Source organism: Corvus brachyrhynchos, unplaced genomic scaffold (genome assembly GCF_000691975.1).
Source record: "Corvus brachyrhynchos isolate BGI_N302 unplaced genomic scaffold, ASM69197v1 scaffold409, whole genome shotgun sequence".
Taxonomy (NCBI): Eukaryota; Metazoa; Chordata; class Aves; order Passeriformes; family Corvidae; genus Corvus; species Corvus brachyrhynchos.
The window spans coordinates 3,740,797-3,760,741 of NW_008246059.1; the positions used below are offsets into that span (position 1 = coordinate 3,740,797).

Consider the following 19,945-nt stretch of genomic DNA (forward strand, 5'->3'; position numbering starts at 1 on the left):
AGAATGAACAAAGTGGAATACTTTATCTAGATTAGCTCTATATTATCTCCACTCTTCACATTGCTTCAAGGTCAAGATCACAAAGCTGAAGCTCTTCAAGTTTTGATTTAGTTAGTGCATTCAAACTCATTATGCTAAACCAAAGTCTGTTTTGCAAGTTAAAAACAGTTTCAAATTAGGAAACATTGTGCTCCATGAGCCTAAAATGGATTGCAGCGTAGTTGAAAATCAGGGTTGTGTTTTAATGTGCATGCTTGTGTTTCCCAGAACACAAAATAAAGAAAAATCACATTTTAAGTGGTGCTTAGGGCTTATTTAGGGATAATAACTTGTAATAACTGCAGCCACTCTTTTAAGTGCATATTCCATATCAAGATGCATTGTCATGGATTTTGCTAAGACACAAGAAATCTAGTGAGCAATGATGCCACAAGTCTGCAGTCTCAGTTTTGCACCCTGAGAACAAGTAGTTGTAAAATCCATGTTGTGTATCTTTCTCCATTCTTGGAGTGGGAGAACTGGCAGTACAAGCAAACTTGACTTGCTGGCAGCCACATGCCACTGATCAAGAGATGTCCCGATTTGAAACTCAACAGGTAAAGCAATGCTGTGAAGTTCTGTGTGGGAAATGCTGAGCGGCCTTTGCACATCCAGCAGACAGTGGTGTCAAGGCCTGTGCTTCACTGATGCATTTTGGTTTTCATTATCAACTCACACTTTGTCATGTCAGGCACTTCTGTGTTGAACAACAGTGCTGTTATTCAAACAACTCAGGCTAAGCAAACTCTTCACACCACGCACAAGCATTCATGGATGCAGCAAGCCAGCTCTCTGCAACTAGAAGTCTTCAAGGAGCCAGGTCTGAATCACACAGGCTACAGAAAGAAGCTGGTACCACTAGTCCCCTTCTTTCTGCCTGCCTTGATCACTGAGGCCAGGTACTACTGCTTTTGTGGTCACCTTCTGAAGGGACAAGAGAGGTTACAGCTAAAGATCATAGTAGGATAATGAGAAATAAAAATCTATAGAACATCTTCCTTCACCCCTCCCTCCTTCCCAGGCTTAACTTTATTCCCAATTCTCTACCTCCTTTACCCCAGAGGTGCAGAGAGACAGTCAGTCCATCACATGTTGTTTCTCCATGGGCTGTACTACAGGCTGAAGAAGAAGCTCAGCTCTGGCACCTGGAGCACCTCCTCCCCCTCCGTCACTGACCTTGGTGTCTGCAGGGCTGTTTCTCTCATGTATTCTCACTCCTCTCTTTTCTGGCTGCATTTACTTCCATGCAGTAACTTTTTTCCTTTCTTAATTATGTTGTCCAAAAGGCGCTACCACCGTCACTGTTGGGCTCAGCCTTGGCTGGTGGCACATCTGTCTTGGAGCTGTGTGCCATTGGCTCTGCTGGACATGGGGGAAGCTCCTGGCAGCTTCTCACAGAAGCCACCCCTGTAGCCCTGCCCAGAACCTTCCACACAAACCCAGTACATACAGATAGCCTGAAGAGTAACTATGTGGTGGTTATCCCACTGGACTTTCCAAAGGCGAGCACAGCACAATAACAGTGACAAAAAAAAGCTGCTTGACTGTGTTTGTTACTGCATTTTTCAATCTAAAGGGCAGAAACATAAGAGGCCCATGAGCTGCCTCCATGATTGAGAAGAACAAACCTGCACAGAGAAGACAACATTGCATACTGCTGCTTGAGCATCAGCAGGCCTATTGCATTGGCATGCATTTTAAGTTTTCCCCAAGAAATCTCAGAAGCACTAAGGGTATGCAAAATTAATAGAGATATGAATATTTAAAAGTACTAGAAAAACATGTCCCAGCATTCAGGGCTTGTCATAACCTAACCTCATGAAGTAAAATGGTTATGATCAAGCTAGCAAGGGACTAGAATCAAAATTGCCCACTAAACTTCCCTGTGTAGCCCAAGAAGATTCTCCAGAGTGATTTAAATCCCCTGCATAACTTTATTAATAATCAGGAAGGCAATTTATTCATATTGACTCCTCATAATGTAAATGCATATTTAACACATGAATCTATTATATTTTAATTGAATGAGTTCAGATAACACTGAAAATATGGTAATGTTTTTGAGCTAGTAGTTAAACAGAATGAACAAAGTGGAATACTTTATCTAGATTAGCTCTATATTATCTCCACTCTTCACATTGCTTCAAGGTCAAGATCACAAAGCTGAAGCTCTTCAAGTTTTGATTTAGTTAGTGCATTCAAACTCATTATGCTAAACCAAAGTCTGTTTTGCAAGTTAAAAACAGTTTCAAATTAGGAAACATTGTGCTCCATGAGCCTAAAATGGATTGCAGCGTAGTTGAAAATCAGGGTTGTGTTTTAATGTGCATGCTTGTGTTTCCCAGAACACAAAATAAAGAAAAATCACATTTTAAGTGGTGCTTAGGGCTTATTTAGGGATAATAACTTGTAATAACTGCAGCCACTCTTTTAAGTGCATATTCCATATCAAGATGCATTGTCATGGATTTTGCTAAGACACAAGAAATCTAGTGAGCAATGATGCCACAAGTCTGCAGTCTCAGTTTTGCACCCTGAGAACAAGTAGTTGTAAAATCCATGTTGTGTATCTTTCTCCATTCTTGGAGTGGGAGAACTGGCAGTACAAGCAAACTTGACTTGCTGGCAGCCACATGCCACTGATCAAGAGATGTCCCGATTTGAAACTCAACAGGTAAAGCAATGCTGTGAAGTTCTGTGTGGGAAATGCTGAGCGGCCTTTGCACATCCAGCAGACAGTGGTGTCAAGGCCTGTGCTTCACTGATGCATTTTGGTTTTCATTATCAACTCACACTTTGTCATGTCAGGCACTTCTGTGTTGAACAACAGTGCTGTTATTCAAACAACTCAGGCTAAGCAAACTCTTCACACCACGCACAAGCATTCATGGATGCAGCAAGCCAGCTCTCTGCAACTAGAAGTCTTCAAGGAGCCAGGTCTGAATCACACAGGCTACAGAAAGAAGCTGGTACCACTAGTCCCCTTCTTTCTGCCTGCCTTGATCACTGAGGCCAGGTACTACTGCTTTTGTGGTCACCTTCTGAAGGGACAAGAGAGGTTACAGCTAAAGCAAGCCCTCTTGTAGCAAGCTAACAGATACTGATGATTACTGAATTTAAAATTATTCATCTAAACAAATCTGAAGTCCCATTAAATTTCATTAAGTACTGATTACTTGAGCAGCCTATTCCTGTGGGCTTAAATAGGCCCCTGCACATTTAGGCCAAAGTCCCATTTTAATCTCTTTTTTCACAGGGTTCTGGCACTCTCCCCATCCCAAAATATTTCTGCTGCATATTCAACAGTATCTGCTTCTCAGCCTTTTCTACAAACCCCTTGACACCCTTTTCTTCTGTTTGGGCCTCCTTCACAGCTCTGCCATGCTGTACTTACTCAGCAAGTGTAGGATCTGATACAGTGTCTTCAGTGCAGAGCTTGAGCCAGTTAACTGATTCTCAAGAAATTTGTTACAAATGCCAAGAGGACAAGTACACATGGTTTCTGAACATAGGTAACAATGTAATTCATAAACAGTAACTCCCCACTGTTTGTGTTCAGTGCTCACAAGGGCTGACACAGGATGGTCTGACCATACCGCAGCTGCAAGTGGAAGGGTTACTGGTACCAGATTATCTCCAGCCATCAACACTAATGACAAACCAAAAAAACCAAAATGAGCTTCAGTGAGACCAGAAGGCTCCCTAGCCCAACAGCTCTCTACTGTTAAGTCTCCAGATCAAGCAACAGTGAAAACCAGGTAGAGAAGACATTCCTGCCTTCTGCCCCTCAAGGGAGGAATCATCCTATGTTGCTGACCTGTGTCAGGACACAGGATTGTACCATGCTCTCAGAGCAAAGCACCATCACTTGAAATACTTACCTACTTTAGGCTGCCAGTGCTGGTCAGGTAATTCAGAAGCAGGGAGCCCAATCAAGTTCAGATCAGTAAACATTTAAGAGGTTTGTTTTTTCTGGTTTTTTTGACATAATAGCAAATGTGTTGGTGTTTAATGTATCCCATAGACAGCTTGAAGTTGGATGCCAGTAGTAGTTGCAACAAGTGATCTCTCCCTGTTTATGTCTACAGATTCCATTCACTCCCTTGCAGTATTATCAGTTATGCTACCTGGTTTACAGAGCCAAAATGAAACATTTTGAGCTTGTTTTCTCTCAGGAGAGCTGTATTTCACAACATTTGCTTCAAGTCAACAAGTTCTTATGGAGCCAGAGCCTGGAATAAAAATTTGGATTCCCACAAGATATAGTCTGTGTAGCCAATGTTGCTCACCTGCCTCCATAGCCACAGAAGTGTCCCTCTAAGTTCCCAAAGTTGCTTTCCCACCCAAGTCATTATTTAAACCTTAGAGACCAAGAGCCAAACTACAGCACAATTATTTATTATTCTATTTTGGTAGTACAAAGGCAGCTTTACAAAAACAGCCACTAGTCACTACCACAGTGAAATTTGTTACAACCTGATTTCCTGTGAATTGAAACCTGCAGGAGACAAACTGCTCTTCTAAATCATTCAGTTAGCAGAGACAGGTGTCTCACTACAGCTTGAGTACATTCCAGTGTAGCCCCATAATCTTGACTAATTGTTTCCAAGACATACCCAGGAATAAGAACCTTAAATTGGCTGGCAGTTCTGCCACTGCTGTGGCTGCTTAAACTGCTGAGAGTAAACCATTCCTCTTGCTTTACAGGGAAAGTAGATGAATACAGCAAACTGAAGCGATACAGAGGGGACCAAGATGCAGTTCAGGACTGCTGACCAGTTCAGGAATAGTCTGTTCATTTAAAGTAAGCATTTAAAGAAGTATTTTTGGTGTCTCATGCTCTTTGTCAAGTGCAACTGCACACTTGCCTCTCCCCTACCAAAGCAGTGGAGTGTTGGTAGAAAAGGGGAGCCATGTTAGACTTGGTAATTGATGATATTTTGCAAGAAAATTCAGACTTCTGATCCATAAACCAGAAGGTGAGGTGTCTAACTTAGTCCTTCAGCTGAGAAACTTCATAGAGGTATGCACCAAGCATCTTCACCCCCTGGATGTAGTTGTACCTGCAAAGAAGACAGTTTCCTTTAGCAGTGTCTTCACTGAGCTGTATTTCTAGCAGATGCCCTTTTTGCAAAGCCCACTCATCAGTCCTAGGCACATGACAAACTCTACAGGAATTGCTGCTGCAGGCAACAGGCACTACAACCCAAATCTTACATCTTCCCTGGTAAGACAGAAACACCGTCCTTGGGGGAGAGGACAGCCAAGCTTAGAGACCAAAGTATAAAAACTACTTCTGGTTTCAAGGGTATCAATCTAGAAATCAAGATTCAGCTACAAACTAGTTACCCAACCAGTCAGTCATTCTCTGCTGGGGAGGATGGCTCTTTGCCATCCAGAGAATTAAACAAAAGCAAGAGCTCAATTGTTAAGTGGTTTTCGTAACACATGCCAAGATCCACAGTAAACTCACCCCAGCACAGGAATAAATATTCTCTTACCTATTTAGCTTTTCATTTTGAGAGTGGGCACCATCATCTGCAGCTCCGACAGGAAGCAGCATGACATTCTTGCCTGTGGCTTCTTGAAAAGTAAGGGTAACAGGAATGCTTCCTCCCTCCCTTGTCAGGTCTGGTTCAACTCCAAAAACTAGAAAAGTGATACTCTAGTCAGTTTAGAGTTTATATTTTTTCCAACAAGTCCTTACTTAAGCCATCAAGTACCCATCTGTACCAGGTGCTGACCAAATCAGCCAGACTGCAAAGGCCACAGATCTGTGCAGCTTCCCCCCACATTTGTAGCACTGGAGTATTGTCACTGTCAGAGTTCAGTTCAATTACACACCAATACTTCATCTGAAAGCCTCTTTGTACTCCAACACAAGTTAGATTTGCTCTAGCTGCCCTATACAGTCTAGCAAAACTGATCAAGAGGGGTGCTGTGATGACCAAACTTCATCGAATTTGGCTAAGCAGGTGATCTGAACTGACAGTTTCATCCTTATGCAAAAGCAACACCATACCAACCAACTTGTCCCAGAACAGTAGAAATTAATTTGATTTCCAGAATCTTTCCTTCCTGTACTTCAGATTTCAGTTTAAAGATTGCACATAACATGCTTCCTTACTTAGTAAGCCAAAGTTATTAGATGTGAGTGCAGAACACTAAATATTCAGCAAATATAACCTCCTCAGAGTTTCTTGAGGTGCTGGAGGAAGAGCTTTTTTAATCCTACCAATGCCAAGTGAAAAACCCACTGACCTGTCTTCATGGCTCTCCTACCAGCCATGTAGTGGGGATGGTTGAAGTCTGACACCCAGGGTTTTCCACCATGGCCTAAGTACACTCTGAATTTGTTGGGACTCTGCAGCTCCGCAAACTTGTTGTTCAAGTAGTCTTCAACCTGTAAGAAAGATTGAATGATCTTATTTACTGTTAGCACTTGTATGAATACTGGCAAAGTTCATATTCTAAAAGCATCTTAGGGACTTGCAGGACACTACAACTGTGCAGCAATACTTTTCCTATTGCTCTTATTTTGTAGTATTCCAGTGATTCTCTGCTCTGAAGTCAGAATATCTTCTTTAGGCAAATTAGCAGTATATTGTAGAACAATTAGCCAGTATGTCAAACACTGCTGCTTTTGAATATGCATTTCTGGCAGTCCAAGTGCCCTACAATTAAGTCAGTGTTTACTCCTAAGCCTTTTTGAGTTTACAGACTACAGTCCACTGGAGCACCACACAGGATTCCCTCAGTTATCTCGTGTTGAGGTGCAGTACAGGGAAGATGGCAGGAAAGCAAATGAACAGAACTGCTTTAGAAAATGGAAAAACTCTTCCCCCAAGGCAAGGTGAACAGAGATTTAGAGACACTAGTTTAGATAGCAGCAATTCATCTCAACATACATTCTTTGTGACTTCTTCAGGAGTCATGTTTGGCACAAGTCTGATTGAGAACTTGCCAATCACTTTCCTAGGAATCACAGTCTTGGCACCAGAGGCTGAGAAGGCTCCTTCAATTCCATGGAGAGACAAGGAAGGGTATCTCCACCTGTGCATAAGGATCTCTCTCTGTAGACACAAAGAGAAAGACACAAGGCTACATGAAGTCTGACAGAGTTCCCTAAACTAATGACTTCTTCAACCTAATAAAGAATTTGCAAGAAACAGTGCTTTTTCCCATGAGGAAATGCAGCTCGCTGAAGGCCACTCAGAAGCTGTTACTCATATTAATCACACATTTTGATACAACAGCTGGGTTCTCAGCACCTTAAGACTCAGTAGTTCTAGTTTGGCTCTCTCCTACCTCTGTGGAACTTACGGGACATGACCAGTCTGCTTCTGGTAAGGACATGAGCACCATTTATAAGGTGCTCAACCACAGTTTGTAGGGAGCATTGAAAGCTTTAGTTCCCACTGCCTCAGGACAGGCAGGGACCTTCATCATGAACATAATGCTTAAGTTCATGTTTTCTAAAAGCCTTACCACAGCTCAGACTGAGGCTTAGAGTGTTCTTTTCTTTATATCATCAGCTGTATTAAAAAGCCTTAACTCCCAGCTGATTAAATTGACCACCACTGCCTTCCAGGTACACTTCCTACCTTCATCATGAAGATACTGCTTAAGTTCATGTTTTCTAAAAGCCTTACCACAGCTCAGACTGAGGCTTAGAGTGTTCTTTTCTTTATATCATCAGCTGTATTAAAAAGCCTTAACTCCCAGCTGATTAAATTGACCACCACTGCCTTCCAGGTACACTTCCTGCATTTCCTCCCTGTTGCCTTGGACACAGCTGTTCAATACACTGGATCCTGAATTCAATGCAGCTGTTGAGTTGTTCTGTGCAGACACAAGTACAGTGTCTCAAGCCTGAACTTCACTGCAGAAACACAGGAGACTTAGAAATTTTGCATCCTTTATGTTACAAGTTTGTTTTTTTCCAGGTACAACCTGCCTCCAATCTTCTCTCAAAGCAAATGTAGCTGCCACAGTTCAAATCTCTCAAGCACATTTGCTTCCTATCTGGAAGTTACAGCCATCTCTCTCTTCTCTCTCCTTAGCCCCAAAACCCTTCCTGCATGCATGCAGCTTACAAGTCTCTTAGCTGGAATTTCAGTTTAGCCAAGACTGAACAGCTTCAGCTCAGTATCACAATGAACATCTTGCCATCTCCTCCTTATATCCAAGCTATAATTCATCCAGTACTTTAAAGGACAAGGCTAAACAAGGAAGTCTGTGTGCTCCCAGTTGATATAAACCTGAGCATGTAAAGCCAAGGTTGAGGATATAAACTGTTACTTATACCTATCTGAGTTAAGTTTGAAGTCTCCTCCTGACAGTACTAGGAGAGAAGACAGACCTGCACATGTAAACTTGCCTTTTACAACACCTGTGTCTGCTTTTTATGACAGGAGATGTATTTACATCTAGAGTTTTAAAATTAGTATGTAATACCTGTAGCTTGTAAGATTCAATGCTGTTAAAAGCATTCATTTGGAGAGTTCCCAGGATGAAGATTTAACTTTAGACATGAGTTTATTGAGCTTGAGGCTGTCCAAAGATTTGGGCTGCCTAGTTCATGATTATAAAACAGTCCTTGTTTGCCAGGTCTAGAAAGATGTTCAGCATGTCAGCCTTAAATTCAGCACAGCTAGGTTTCAAGCTGTTTTCTCACCTCACAGGCAATCATCTCTGAGCAACTACTTTATTTCTGATAACCCACTGAACTTCCTACCAATGAAGAAAATCGGGTGTTTTGTGTAGATTGTCATCTGACCTCTAGAAAGCTGCCAACATTCTTACCAACATTAAGAGAATGGCACTAGATAAAGTTCTGTTCAAGTTTCAAATGCTACTTATACAGAGTAAGGAGCAAATTTAAAGTTGTTAAGGCTGCTTGGGTAAAACATGGGATAGCCTTCACTAAGTTTTCGAGCACCTAACACTAGCAGTACCTCTGCAAAGTGTTAAGTCTGCAGTCAGCCATACAGTAAGCAAAATTATCTACAAGGCATTCTCACCATTTTGAAGACATCAGATTAATCCTCTGCCTAATAAATTACTTGGTAACTACACACACATCCACAGAAGCTTGTTTCTGTTTCCTACTAATCAGACAGCTTGCTCTAGACAGGGTAGAGAAAGAGTGCAGCACACCTTTGCATCATGCAGGAGTCTTGTTGCTCCTACATCTTTTGCATAGTCTGTCAGGTCAAAGTCAATCTTCTCATATAATGCCAGCTCTTCATCAGTAACAGGTGCCACTGCTTCATTAACACCTGGGATTAGGATTTTCCCTTTCTTGTCCACAAGAGAACCTGTAAACAAGAAGTACCTAATATCAGTATTCAACCAGGAGATACAAGATGTCATTGCTGGGAGCACTTTCCTTGGGAAACAGAAGTCTTGGCCTTCTGAAAACTCAGAAAATGTAATGAAATTCAGACTTCTGTTTCCCAGAGCATGCACCACTGAGCATGGAAGACACTTAAAAGAATTTGTCTCTGTCCAAAATGTTCACTTGCTTGCTACTGTATTTAATTCTACTGCTACATTTGGCTGGCTGAAGGTAGGATTCCCAAAGAGTTCAATACCACATCCACAGCAGAGTTCGAGAAAACAGCTGATTTAATTAACATGCAAATTTGCAGTAAGATTTTAGGGAAAGCTAAGAGTAGATAGACAACTTCTTGGCAAGATCTTCACCATGTTTCTGTATTTAAGGCATTAGCTTTGCATACCTGGCAAGCACCATTTCACTGGTCACTGCTTTGCTACTGCAAACAGTCCTTAGCAACTCCCTCATTGCAAACTCAGTCACACTTTGATGGTTCTTGCTCCCATTTTAAATGCATTCAATGAAACCTGTTTTTTCTTACCCATTAGAGCAATGAGATCTGTCATGGCCTCATGTACTGAACCACCATAAACTCCAGAGTGAAGGTCTTTGTCACAACATTCTACCTGATTGAAGTGAATGAAGATTCAGGTCAATTTTTAGCACAAAGATACTGCCATGTAGGGAAGAGACTAGAACAGCCAAAACCTAGCTAGAAATTAATTTGGCCAAGGGTCAAGGAGAGTCCCCATCATTTCTTAAAAGCAGAGGGTAGTGTAGAGACAGGGGATGAAGAAAAGGCAGAGGTATTTAATGCCTTCTTTGCCTCAGTCTTCAGTATCAAGACCAGTCGTCCCCAGGATGCCCAGTTCCCTGAGCTGGAAGTTGGGGATGGGGAGATGAAGGAAGCCCATAATCCATGAGGAGATGGTTAGTGACCCGCAATGCCAACTAGCCACCCACAAGTCTATGGCCCCAGACAGGATCCACCCCACACCAGAATATTGAGGGAACTGGCAAAAGAACTCGTCAAACCACTCTCAATCATCTACCAGCAGTTCTGGTTAACTGGAGAAGTTCCAGCTGACTGGAAAACTATGACAGCTGGTGAGGGGTCAGTAGCTCTGACCGAGGAAGCTGTGACCAGTCTGGAGAGATGGTCCCAAAAGAGATCGTCTTCCCGAGGCCCGGTGTCTTCCCTCAGCTGCTGGCAGGAGGGCCCGTGCAGAAGCTGTCAGCTCTTTAGTGATTGTCAGCTCGTGATTTCAGCACAGCTCTGCAGGGCAGCCTCCAGGCCAGACCAGAGAAAGACAAGAGGCTCGTGTGGCTGTTCCGCATGAGGGAGCTTGATTGATCCGTACTCCGGCAAAGGGGAGCCAGGGACAAGCAACTCTCTGCCCTTGCAGGGGCAGGGGGCGAGCTTTATAGGGATACAGGGGGTGGGTGTCAGAGGGTAAAGGCCAGTGGGCTACAAAGGATCTCCGCAGGGTCTCCCAGAGGATTCTGGGTTTGTCTTCTTCTCACTGTAACTGAAAAAGTGGCTGCCTTTCCAGGGGAGTTCTGCTGGGAGATTGAGCAATCTCCTTATCTCAGCAGACGTCCCTCCAGGGCAGGGGCTGGGCATACCCCACAGAAAACCACAAATGTGAAACCCTTCTATAAGAAGGGTCCATGTGGATGAAGATATCTATGCTATGAGACAATCCTTCAGTGAAGGTGCTGGCTTATCTTGCTTCACATATCCAAAAGCTATCCCACCTACCCAAGTATCAGATAGGACAGCAAGAGAAGGAAGTTTAGACAATTAGTGCTGGGAGAGTGAGCAATCTCCTTATCTCAGCAGACGTCCCTCCAGGGCAGGGGCTGGGCATACCCCACAGAAAACCACAAATGTGAAACCCTTCTATAAGAAGGGTCCATGTGGATGAAGATATCTATGCTATGAGACAATCCTTCAGTGAAGGTGCTGGCTTATCTTGCTTCACATATCCAAAAGCTATCCCACCTACCCAAGTATCAGATAGGACAGCAAGAGAAGGAAGTTTAGACAATTAGGAAAAAACATTCCACGTAAGTAGTCAGTTTCATCTTTTCTGAAAAAAAGCTACTGGCATGAAAAGGTTTGAATTACCACTCTTCTCCAGTGGAAATTTCAGTTTAATAATACTGGATTTGCAGTGTATATCAGCACTTACCTCTATGAAGTAGTAGCAGATACCTCTCAAACCATAAGTGATACAAGGCTTCTTCTTGCCTAGCCAGTAGTTGTCAGAAATGCAAACATAATCCACATCTTTAAAGAAAGCATCTCGCTGAGCAAAAATCAGCTCATCAAGGCCTTCAGATCCTGACTCTTCCATACCCTCGAGGCAAAACTTAATATTTACTGGAAACTCCTTTGAAATGAAAAACAAGAACAGGTTAAGCATGGGAAAACACTCGACTCCTTCAGCAATCAGTAATTTTCATCTATCATGTTCAAAGCAGAAAAACAGACACTGGTAAAGTAGTTCTGTGACAGTGGAATTTGTTAATTATACAGAAACTGGTTTAAATTTTGGACTGTGCTTATGTTGAGGGCATTTATACCACCCTTCATTTGATAGAATTCAAACACTTCAAAAAAGTCATAAAAACTTAACCGTGGGAACACAGCAGAAATCTGTTGCCAAAGGTAAGCCACCAGGCTAGGAAAACTAAAACCACAGGAACTGCATGTCACAGTAGGAACAGAGCTACCCTGCCTATCCAGTCTAGCATATTCTACATACCTAGACAGCAACCTAGAACTGGTTATTCCTCTTAAAAGTGACAGGAACTTGTCTTGCAAGATAAATCAAACACCCTGAGTTATTTCTGATTGCACATTTTCTTTAACAGAAATAAGCAAAGCTCCCAGTTTTGGTGCTAATAAGTGAACCTCCCCTTAGAGCTCAGCAGCAGTGAGACATTAAGCTTTGATAAACGCCAAACTAATCTGACATCCTTACATGACAGTGATCACATTTGATTATTCCTCCTGCTCCACATGCTGGCATATGTATTTTCCTTCCTACATATTTCATTAAAGGAAAATTGTTAAAAGTGCAACCCAAGAATCTGTAAGACTAACTTGTCAGCAAGTCAACTTAACTCTATTAGGAAATCAAGGAATTTACAGGACTATTGCATCATTCCTCTAATCAGCTGAATAAGCAGGCTTCCCTCACAAGGGTTCGTGGCTTGGATAGCATTCACTGCTGGACTCAGCAGTGTGTGAAAAAGCAGAGTATGTTTTGGGCACATACCTGGTTAGTTTGTTGATAAGCCTCCAAGGCATTCAGCCAGGCAAGCACTGGACCTTTGTCATCTGTTGATCCTCTCCCATACAACTTCCCTGTAGAAACAGGATACAAATTAATCATTGAAGAAAAAATTATTATGAAGTTTCATCTCATCTACAGGAGAACACTTTTTAAAGTAACTTTTTTAACCCTGCTTATATAAAAACTTTCATTTCTGATTCTTCATAAGTAGCAGTTTTACATCCTGCTTCACAAGTGGGATAGGTACAGGACTGCAATAGTTCTCCCACTTACAGAGCTACCCCACCTCTTGCCCCAGCTGTTCCCTTGACAGGAGTTTAATATATGCCTGGAAAAGATGTAACTGCTTTATCCTTCACAATAATATGATTTTCTACAAACATCTAAGTGTATAGAAACAAGTTCCCTCCTTTTAACAGAAATTTATCAGGTATTAGCTTCAGTTCAATGATTCTTTGTTTGAAGAGTAAGAATTCAGTAGCTAGTGACAAGTCAATTCTCTAGATTCACCAGATAAAAGCGGATCTCCCTAGAAAGGAATTTAGTCAAAGACAAGTTTCACAGGCCACAGGGAATTCCCAAAATATGTAGCACACGGGTTCACAGCAGAGGCAGTTTTATCAGTGCAACTCAGAGCTGTGGCTACAACCCCTCAGCACCCCATGTAACCAGTGACAGAACTGGCCAGACAGCTTGCAAAGGTAAAGAGCCATTGGTGAATGACTCCTGCATGGCCAAGCTGCACAGAGGCAAGCCACAGCCTGAGGCAAGTCTAGGTCTTGCTAGCAGATGAGATAACCCAACTTAGTAACTTGGACTCTGCTGCCTGTGACTAAGTGCCCAAGCAGAAGTACCAGTTAGCACAGATACTCCTTTTTCTGGCAATCATTAATGCTTATGCAACACAAGTGGTTAATGTCCTTCTATTAATGACCTTTGACACTAACACTGAGAAAGTGAAACAAAGAAGCAGCTGTTGGAAGCACCAGCTTTAAATAGAAAACAAAGTTTTAGTCTTCTTGCCCACTGGCAATGCTGTTTCAACAGGAGATACTGCACCATTACTTCACCCCATTTATGAGAGAGGGACAAGTTCTGGGGCACTACCTCTGCTAAAGAGCTTCTGTAGTACTCATAGTAGCACAGTTAAACACAAGGCAACCCAGGGAGGCTGCTGTGCCACTCCTGTCTCCAGCCACAAAAGTTGTGTTGTGTATTTTTTCTCAGTAATGGTTCAAAATTCCTGCAGTCTGACATGACCTTACAGGCTTCAAGCTCTGAACAGCACAAGAAATTAGTTCTAAAAAGCTCTCTGGCAACAAACAGGCACCATGGAAAGCAGCAGTTAAGATTGTGCTGTAGCTACAAGGAAGAAAATATGCAAATTACAGCCTAGACTATCAGAAAAGGAAACCATCCCAAGAGCAGATGAGATTTTGCAGCTTGACTTCTTGACCATTTCCCCACCTACACATTTTTACATCAACAGTATTAAATAAACACCCATACCACTTCTTACTCTCCTTCCCCCTTTCAGTGGCACAGCTTTGGAACAATTGAGGCATACCACACTCGTTACAGAAGCGTTCATCAGTGTCAAGTCCAGTGCTCTTACCATCTCTTTCCACCAGTGTGAAGGGCTCGCTATCCCAGCCATCCTCTAATGCTGCTGGCTGAACATCCAGGTGACCATATACACACACCGTCTTTTTGCAGGGATCTGTGCCCAGTGTTCCCAGAACAATTGGTGGCAGGGGGATCTCTGATCCATCAGGCAGCTAGAAATAGGAAGGTAGAAGTTTTATTAAAATATGGAATGTCAGAGGGACATGTTTTTATCAGATACATGAATTACTTTAATACTATGGAAGTTATGAGAGTAGAGGCAGAGACAGCTAAACAAAACTAATCTACTTAAACCAACTGCCAGAAGCAGGGTGCCAAAGAACGCCTGATGGCATCATGCCAATTAGTTTCCTGACAAGTCCCAGTAACAGTCAAAATGTTCCAAGCCACTTAGAACTGATAGCTTTAAACTACCAATCCTACATCAGATTTTAGCAGAGCAAGCTGACTGGATGCCACATTGCCATATCTAATGCTGACCTAAGCATAAGTGATAAACTCCATTCAATATTGCATTCTGTGTTGCTCATCACTGCACTTTCATCCTGTCCACAGTATAGCTCTCTGGACAAAAGTTTCCTGACAGTGGTACCGCTGGGTGGAACATGTGCCTACACCCAAATGAGATCAGCATAACAGATGTATTTCTCTGTACCAGCCAACATTGTTAAGCTAAGAGCAGGGTAGTGCTGATAAACTCAGTTCAGGAGTTCAAGAGTTGAACTTGGCTTAATCCCTTGGAATACCCCACAAGCAATTATCACATGCTATTCCCAGTCAGCAAGTATTTCCCTTCCTGTAAACAACTACATACTGTTCAGCAGATCAAGATCATCTTTGACTTTTTGCTTATATGGGTTCCAGGCTCCAATTTTTTATCAAAAGGTAACATGGTCCTTGGCCAGCTGCAGCTCTGCATGATTAAAGCACTACTGCAAGAATTTACACTAATCAATACACAACAAACTGCTGTGCAGCAGTGAAGCAACTTTGATCTGACACGTTCAGTTGCTTTACATTGTCCCTCACAGATACAGCAGCAACATACAAAATGCACTGACTAGCTCTCCCCATACATAACATAAAACTGAACACTGAAGGTAACCCTTGCAGATGGATTAAAGTTATCTAAATAAAAATATTACATATAAAACTCCAAAATCAGTTCTTGCTACCAAAAAGTTAGTGATGAAAAGAACAACTTTGTCTCTGAATTAACTGAAACACTTTTGATGGAGTTTTAGGCTGTAGGTAGTAGCAGAGCTAGAGTTAACCTACAGATTTCCTCCCAAGGCAGCTGTTTTCCTGCTGGAACCTGTAGCTACAAACAAGTGTAATCCAGTTGCCAAAAGCAAGAACTGCTCAGAAGGTTCCCATAAACACAGATTTCACCCGGCGGCCTTTCACACCAATTACGAGGACAATCTCCTAGAACTAGCCAACATTCTAATGCAAGATTTTTAATGCCACTATCCCAATCCTAGTCTAACAATTTTGGTATGGGTCCTACTCTGAGGTAGTGGCTAGGCACTTCAAAGGAGAAGCATATCAAGTGGATAGCTCCTTAGGATGAGCTTATCATTATCATTCTCATAAGCACATACTTTTTGCTGGGGGGAATAAGCAGTCTGGCTAGCTAAAAATGAGAGAAGTCATTCTTTTAATGATACTTTTGTATCTAGTAAGGGAGCTATGCAATCCTGTGACAAATGTAACACCTCTGAAGGAGCCCAGAAGTCTTTTGGAAGACTTACTGTAACTTCAGTCAGTATCTTTATAGTCTATGGGTGTAAGGACCAATACCAGCCTGTTGTTAAAAATGTCTAGCATTTTTGTTTGCAGGTGCTCTGTTCATGTTAAATTCAAGAAGTATTTAAAACACATTTAATACAGTCCAAAATGTACTTTAACATCCTTAACTGAGTCTCAAGGTTTACTATTAACCAAAGTTTTTAACAAAGTTCAGACTGCATGGCAGGAAAGACATCATTCTACACACCAACAGACTACTGCCTTTTTTCTACTAATCTGACATGGAGATGCTCACGTACCTTTTGTTTCCCAATATCCATAAGTTTGGTTGTGCCTCCCAGTCGCTCAATATCCTTCGCAGCAACCTCCATCATGCGCTTGATTTCACCCCTCTTCTCCGGCCATGCTGACACACTCTGGATTGCCACCCACTCTGCCAGGCGCTGGAGAGATGGAAGAGCTACAGGTTTTACTACACAACAGGCACCATGCAAATACCACACCTTGTAATTCAACAAACACTGGTTTAAGCCAATCTCAAATTGAGGCAAATCAGCTCTGTCCTCTGCCCAAAGAGGAACTTTAACCATTAATATTACTCTCAAAAGCTCTCTAAAGCTGCACTCCCCTACAGCTGTCCCTGCAGCATAGCACTAAGCTTACAGATACATCAAGTAAGCTCACAAGTATGACAGATCGTGCTTGTTGGGCCTTTTTAGTCGCTGCTCTTTAAGTATCCAGAGCCAGCTAAAGTCTTCCAGGCATCTCAAAAAGGCCACTTTAGCTTCTTCTCCCCATGTGAGATCAGCAAGAACAATTTACAGAAATCAAGCTGAACACTTGGCAGAGTTCCTGCCTGAGTTCACAGAGCTGTACCACTGATTCCTCACAGTGAGAGGGACTACAATATAACCTGTAACTAAATAGTAGATCAAGCAACAAAGTACCTCTTTGGAGAGGGCAACCTCTCCCTCTGCAGCCCAGCATAAATCATTTCATGCAAGAAAGCTTTGTTCCAGCCTCATTTATATCCTTCATCTCCCATCTCAAAAGGAAAGAAACTATAAACCTAGTTTGGCATTCAGAAGCCAGTGTCAGCTTCTTCTACCTCTAAATAAGTCACCAGTTGCACTACACAGTAATAGATCATTTCCTAATAAATCTACCAAGGACACTTAGGTTCTTGAATAGAACTATGCCAAAACTTAAGAAACAGTTTTCTGGCCTGACTCAAATCACTCACACTTGCTGCCTGCTCTTCCCTTTCTCCCATTACTTGACATTGTTACTGGGCATACTATATAGATGTAACGACAAACTTGAAGCTGACCACCTAAATTTAATATCCCATAGCTGCCCATGATGCAGGACAAAACTCAAAGAAAACTTACCTGAACATAGAGGTCCTGGTGTTCATCAATGTATTTAAAGAGGGTTTCAAGAGCAGACATTCTGGCCTAGTTTTCAGAACAGTGCTGCTGAAGATTCTGTGACAGAAAAATAACTTAGCCTTCAAAGGTTTAAGAAGTAAGAGTCAGTAATCAAGAGCCACAGGAGACTTTCACCTTTCAGCTTCTAACACCACACCAAGTTGTACTAATATAAAACTTGAGGCCTCTCCCTTTCATGAAATCACCACAGTGAAGTGGCTAAACAAAAGCCTATTTAATTTCAACACAACTCTTTCTGCCTCTCCCCTCAAAATAACTTTCAAAGCTAAACTGAGCAATCTTGTCTCTAGAGATACTTCAGTGAAATCATATACTTCATTTTACTGCAGAATTACAGGCAAAATGCTACTCCAGTAAAATGCAACTCATAGTAGCTAGGTCCAAGAAAGCACCACACTTTGTGTTCTGCAAAGGAGGTTAAAAGCAGGCAGCTGAAGAACTGTGCTTTCTTCAGCCTTAAAGTCTCAGCCTACCACTCAGATTTCACAAATAAGGTCAGAATGAATCCGTGGGAACAGAGGCCAGCCCTGGCAGGTCATGAGCAAGTGGTCAGGGACTACTTCAGTGCTACCACTTCCTTCTTTTGTTTTTATTTCAACTGCTGTCCATGTGAGAAAACCTCTCCCCTTCTCAGTTTTCTGTCTTCCTTACCAGTGTGAAATCAATATTGAAGAGAAATACTGTCCATTAAAGCAACAAAGCAAACACGCTTAAGCTTAACTCTCAAGTTAGAACTAAAGATACAGCACCTCATCTAAGCCAGGAAAATAATGAGCTTTACTAATTTCTTATCTCTTTACTCATAATTTACATAGTTCTGTTCAATCCCAGAATGGCTAAGGTTGAAAAGGACCACTGGAGGTCATCTGGTCTAAGATGTGGCCCCACAACACATTACTCAGGAGGGTGTCCAGGAGCCTTTTGAGTAACTCCAGAGAAGGAGGCTCCCTGAAGTGTGTCTCTGGAATCCAAGCGCCTTGACCAGGAGGAAAATCTCCAGCGTCCATGTAATACACTAAACAGGCATGTTCAGCAGCTCCAGCCACTGTGATTCAGTATTTTGTTGAGTCAGCTTTATGCCAGATCCTTTAAGCCTTTCTTCTACTTCTACACAGTAGTCACAAGACAGTTGTTAAAACATCTGACTGCTTGTCTTAGGATTTCTTCAACAGCTGACTACACTACATATCTGAAACAAATCCATTCCAGCTGTGAAAATATACAGCAATATCCAATTGTATCCCACACAATATACTGCAATACAAGCACCACCCCAAATTTAAAAGATTTACACATTTTCTTTCAAGCAAGGTTGTACTTACACGGATACTGGGGTTTGACATACAAAATCCTTTCCCTCACCAGAGATAGCGTCAATTTAATTTGGATAACTAGTTTTAAACACCAATTAGAACAACTCCAAACCACCAGACAGGTAAGCATTCACTTCAATAGTCATGAAAGGTGAAAACTGAACACCTTCAGAAGGACTACACAGACATAACCAAGTTAAAGCAATGCTTCTCACTGAAGCTGGGCTTCCCTAATGAAGCCATGCTCTTCACATGCAGTTAGAGCTCCGGCAGGATTCATGTGGAGCTTTCCAGGAAACCAGCACACAGGCATCAGTCCGGCGCATCTGACCCTCCCCTTCACTCAACTGGTTTCTCTAGCAACCCCAGGGCTCCAGTTTCACAGCACAGGCACAAAATACAACATGTTACATAGAGGTTGACATTCTGTCCAGCACAAACAAGACCTGAAGTACTTGTTAAGTCAGGGACTACTTTAAATGTCACCCTAACCATAGTTAAATTATTCTGAAATTAGAAGGGTATTGAATCTCGCAAGTCACACTGAAGAGCAGTAAAGAAGCCTGCTCCAGAAAACTTCAAACTACAAAAAAGCAAATGTTGGTTACTACTTAGCAAAAGGATGGATGCCACTTTCCCCTTCGTCTTCAAAATCAGGTTTGAATTCCCTGTAAATCTTTCAGAATGGAGAGCTGAAATCTTCCTACCTATGCAGAAGAGGCTCCATAGTTTTACCTTTCCACAAGACTATAAAAGTTGCACCTTGAATAAGATAACCCAAGGGACTATCAATGCACCATCACAACTTTACCCTCCTTATCCACAAGCAACATTAGTATGCCAGAGAAAAGCACTGAATCAAGTTCGGAGCGCTCTACAGCCATCATCGAGCCCCATGCTCACGCTGCAGGCTCAGCACTTCGGGCCGAGACTGACTTAAAGGTTAAACCTGGGACTTCACAGGGTTTTGCAGCGCTGGGACAAGCTCCCCGCAGCCCGCCAGGTCGGTGACAGCCTCGGGACGGGAGGGAGGGAGCAGGCGCGCGGGTGCTTCCCACGGACAGCGCCGGGGGACAGAGAGCGGCAGCGAGGAAGGGACGGGAGCGGAGAGGCGGGGGC

At 42.5% G+C, this 19,945-nt stretch overlaps 2 protein-coding genes and 1 long non-coding RNA gene across 3 annotated transcripts in view; 2 read left to right on the forward strand and 1 right to left on the reverse strand.

Moving 5' to 3' along the window:
- Nucleotides 1–904: 904 nt before the first annotated feature.
- LOC108449623 lies at nt 905–3,692 on the forward strand. Its single transcript, XR_001865853.1, has 2 exons — nt 905–980; nt 3,098–3,692. It is a non-coding gene; the product is annotated as an uncharacterized LOC108449623 (long non-coding RNA).
- A 729-nt stretch (nt 3,693–4,421) lies between these two features.
- CNDP2 (CNDP dipeptidase 2 (metallopeptidase M20 family)) lies at nt 4,422–17,552 on the reverse strand. The gene is made up of 11 exons (XM_017746165.1): nt 17,454–17,552; nt 16,362–16,505; nt 14,300–14,462; nt 12,667–12,755; nt 11,575–11,775; nt 9,921–10,005; nt 9,199–9,359; nt 6,948–7,112; nt 6,301–6,442; nt 5,541–5,688; nt 4,422–5,102 (listed from the first exon to the last, which is right to left on the reverse strand). Exons 1-11 carry the CDS (start codon nt 17,511–17,513, stop codon nt 5,033–5,035), a joined length of 1,428 nt encoding a protein of 475 aa, XP_017601654.1. The 5' UTR covers nt 17,514–17,552; the 3' UTR covers nt 4,422–5,032.
- Nucleotides 17,553–19,448: 1,896 nt separating this feature from the next.
- Nucleotides 19,449–19,945, forward strand: part of FAM69C (family with sequence similarity 69 member C) — a 33,331-nt gene continuing 32,834 nt past the window's right edge. Inside the window, exon 1 of the mRNA XM_017746127.1 lies at nt 19,449–19,483. Within this exon, the coding sequence (XP_017601616.1) occupies nt 19,449–19,483 (35 nt within the window). The remainder of the gene's footprint in view (nt 19,484–19,945) is intronic.

Bases quoted from the DNA above. Each gene is read 5' to 3' on its own strand.
- CNDP2 (XM_017746165.1), bottom strand. From the start codon at position 17,513: ATGTCTGCTCTTGAAACCCTCTTTAAATACATTGATGAACACCAGGAC. The intron at 9,360-9,920 runs GTAAGAAAAAAC...TCTTGTTTACAG, and splicing joins AGATCTCATTGCTCTAATGG to GTTCTCTTGTGGACAAGAAA. The intron at 6,443-6,947 runs GTATGTTGAGAT...TCTTTCTTACAG, and splicing joins CTGAAGAAGTCACAAAGAAT to GTTGAAGACTACTTGAACAA.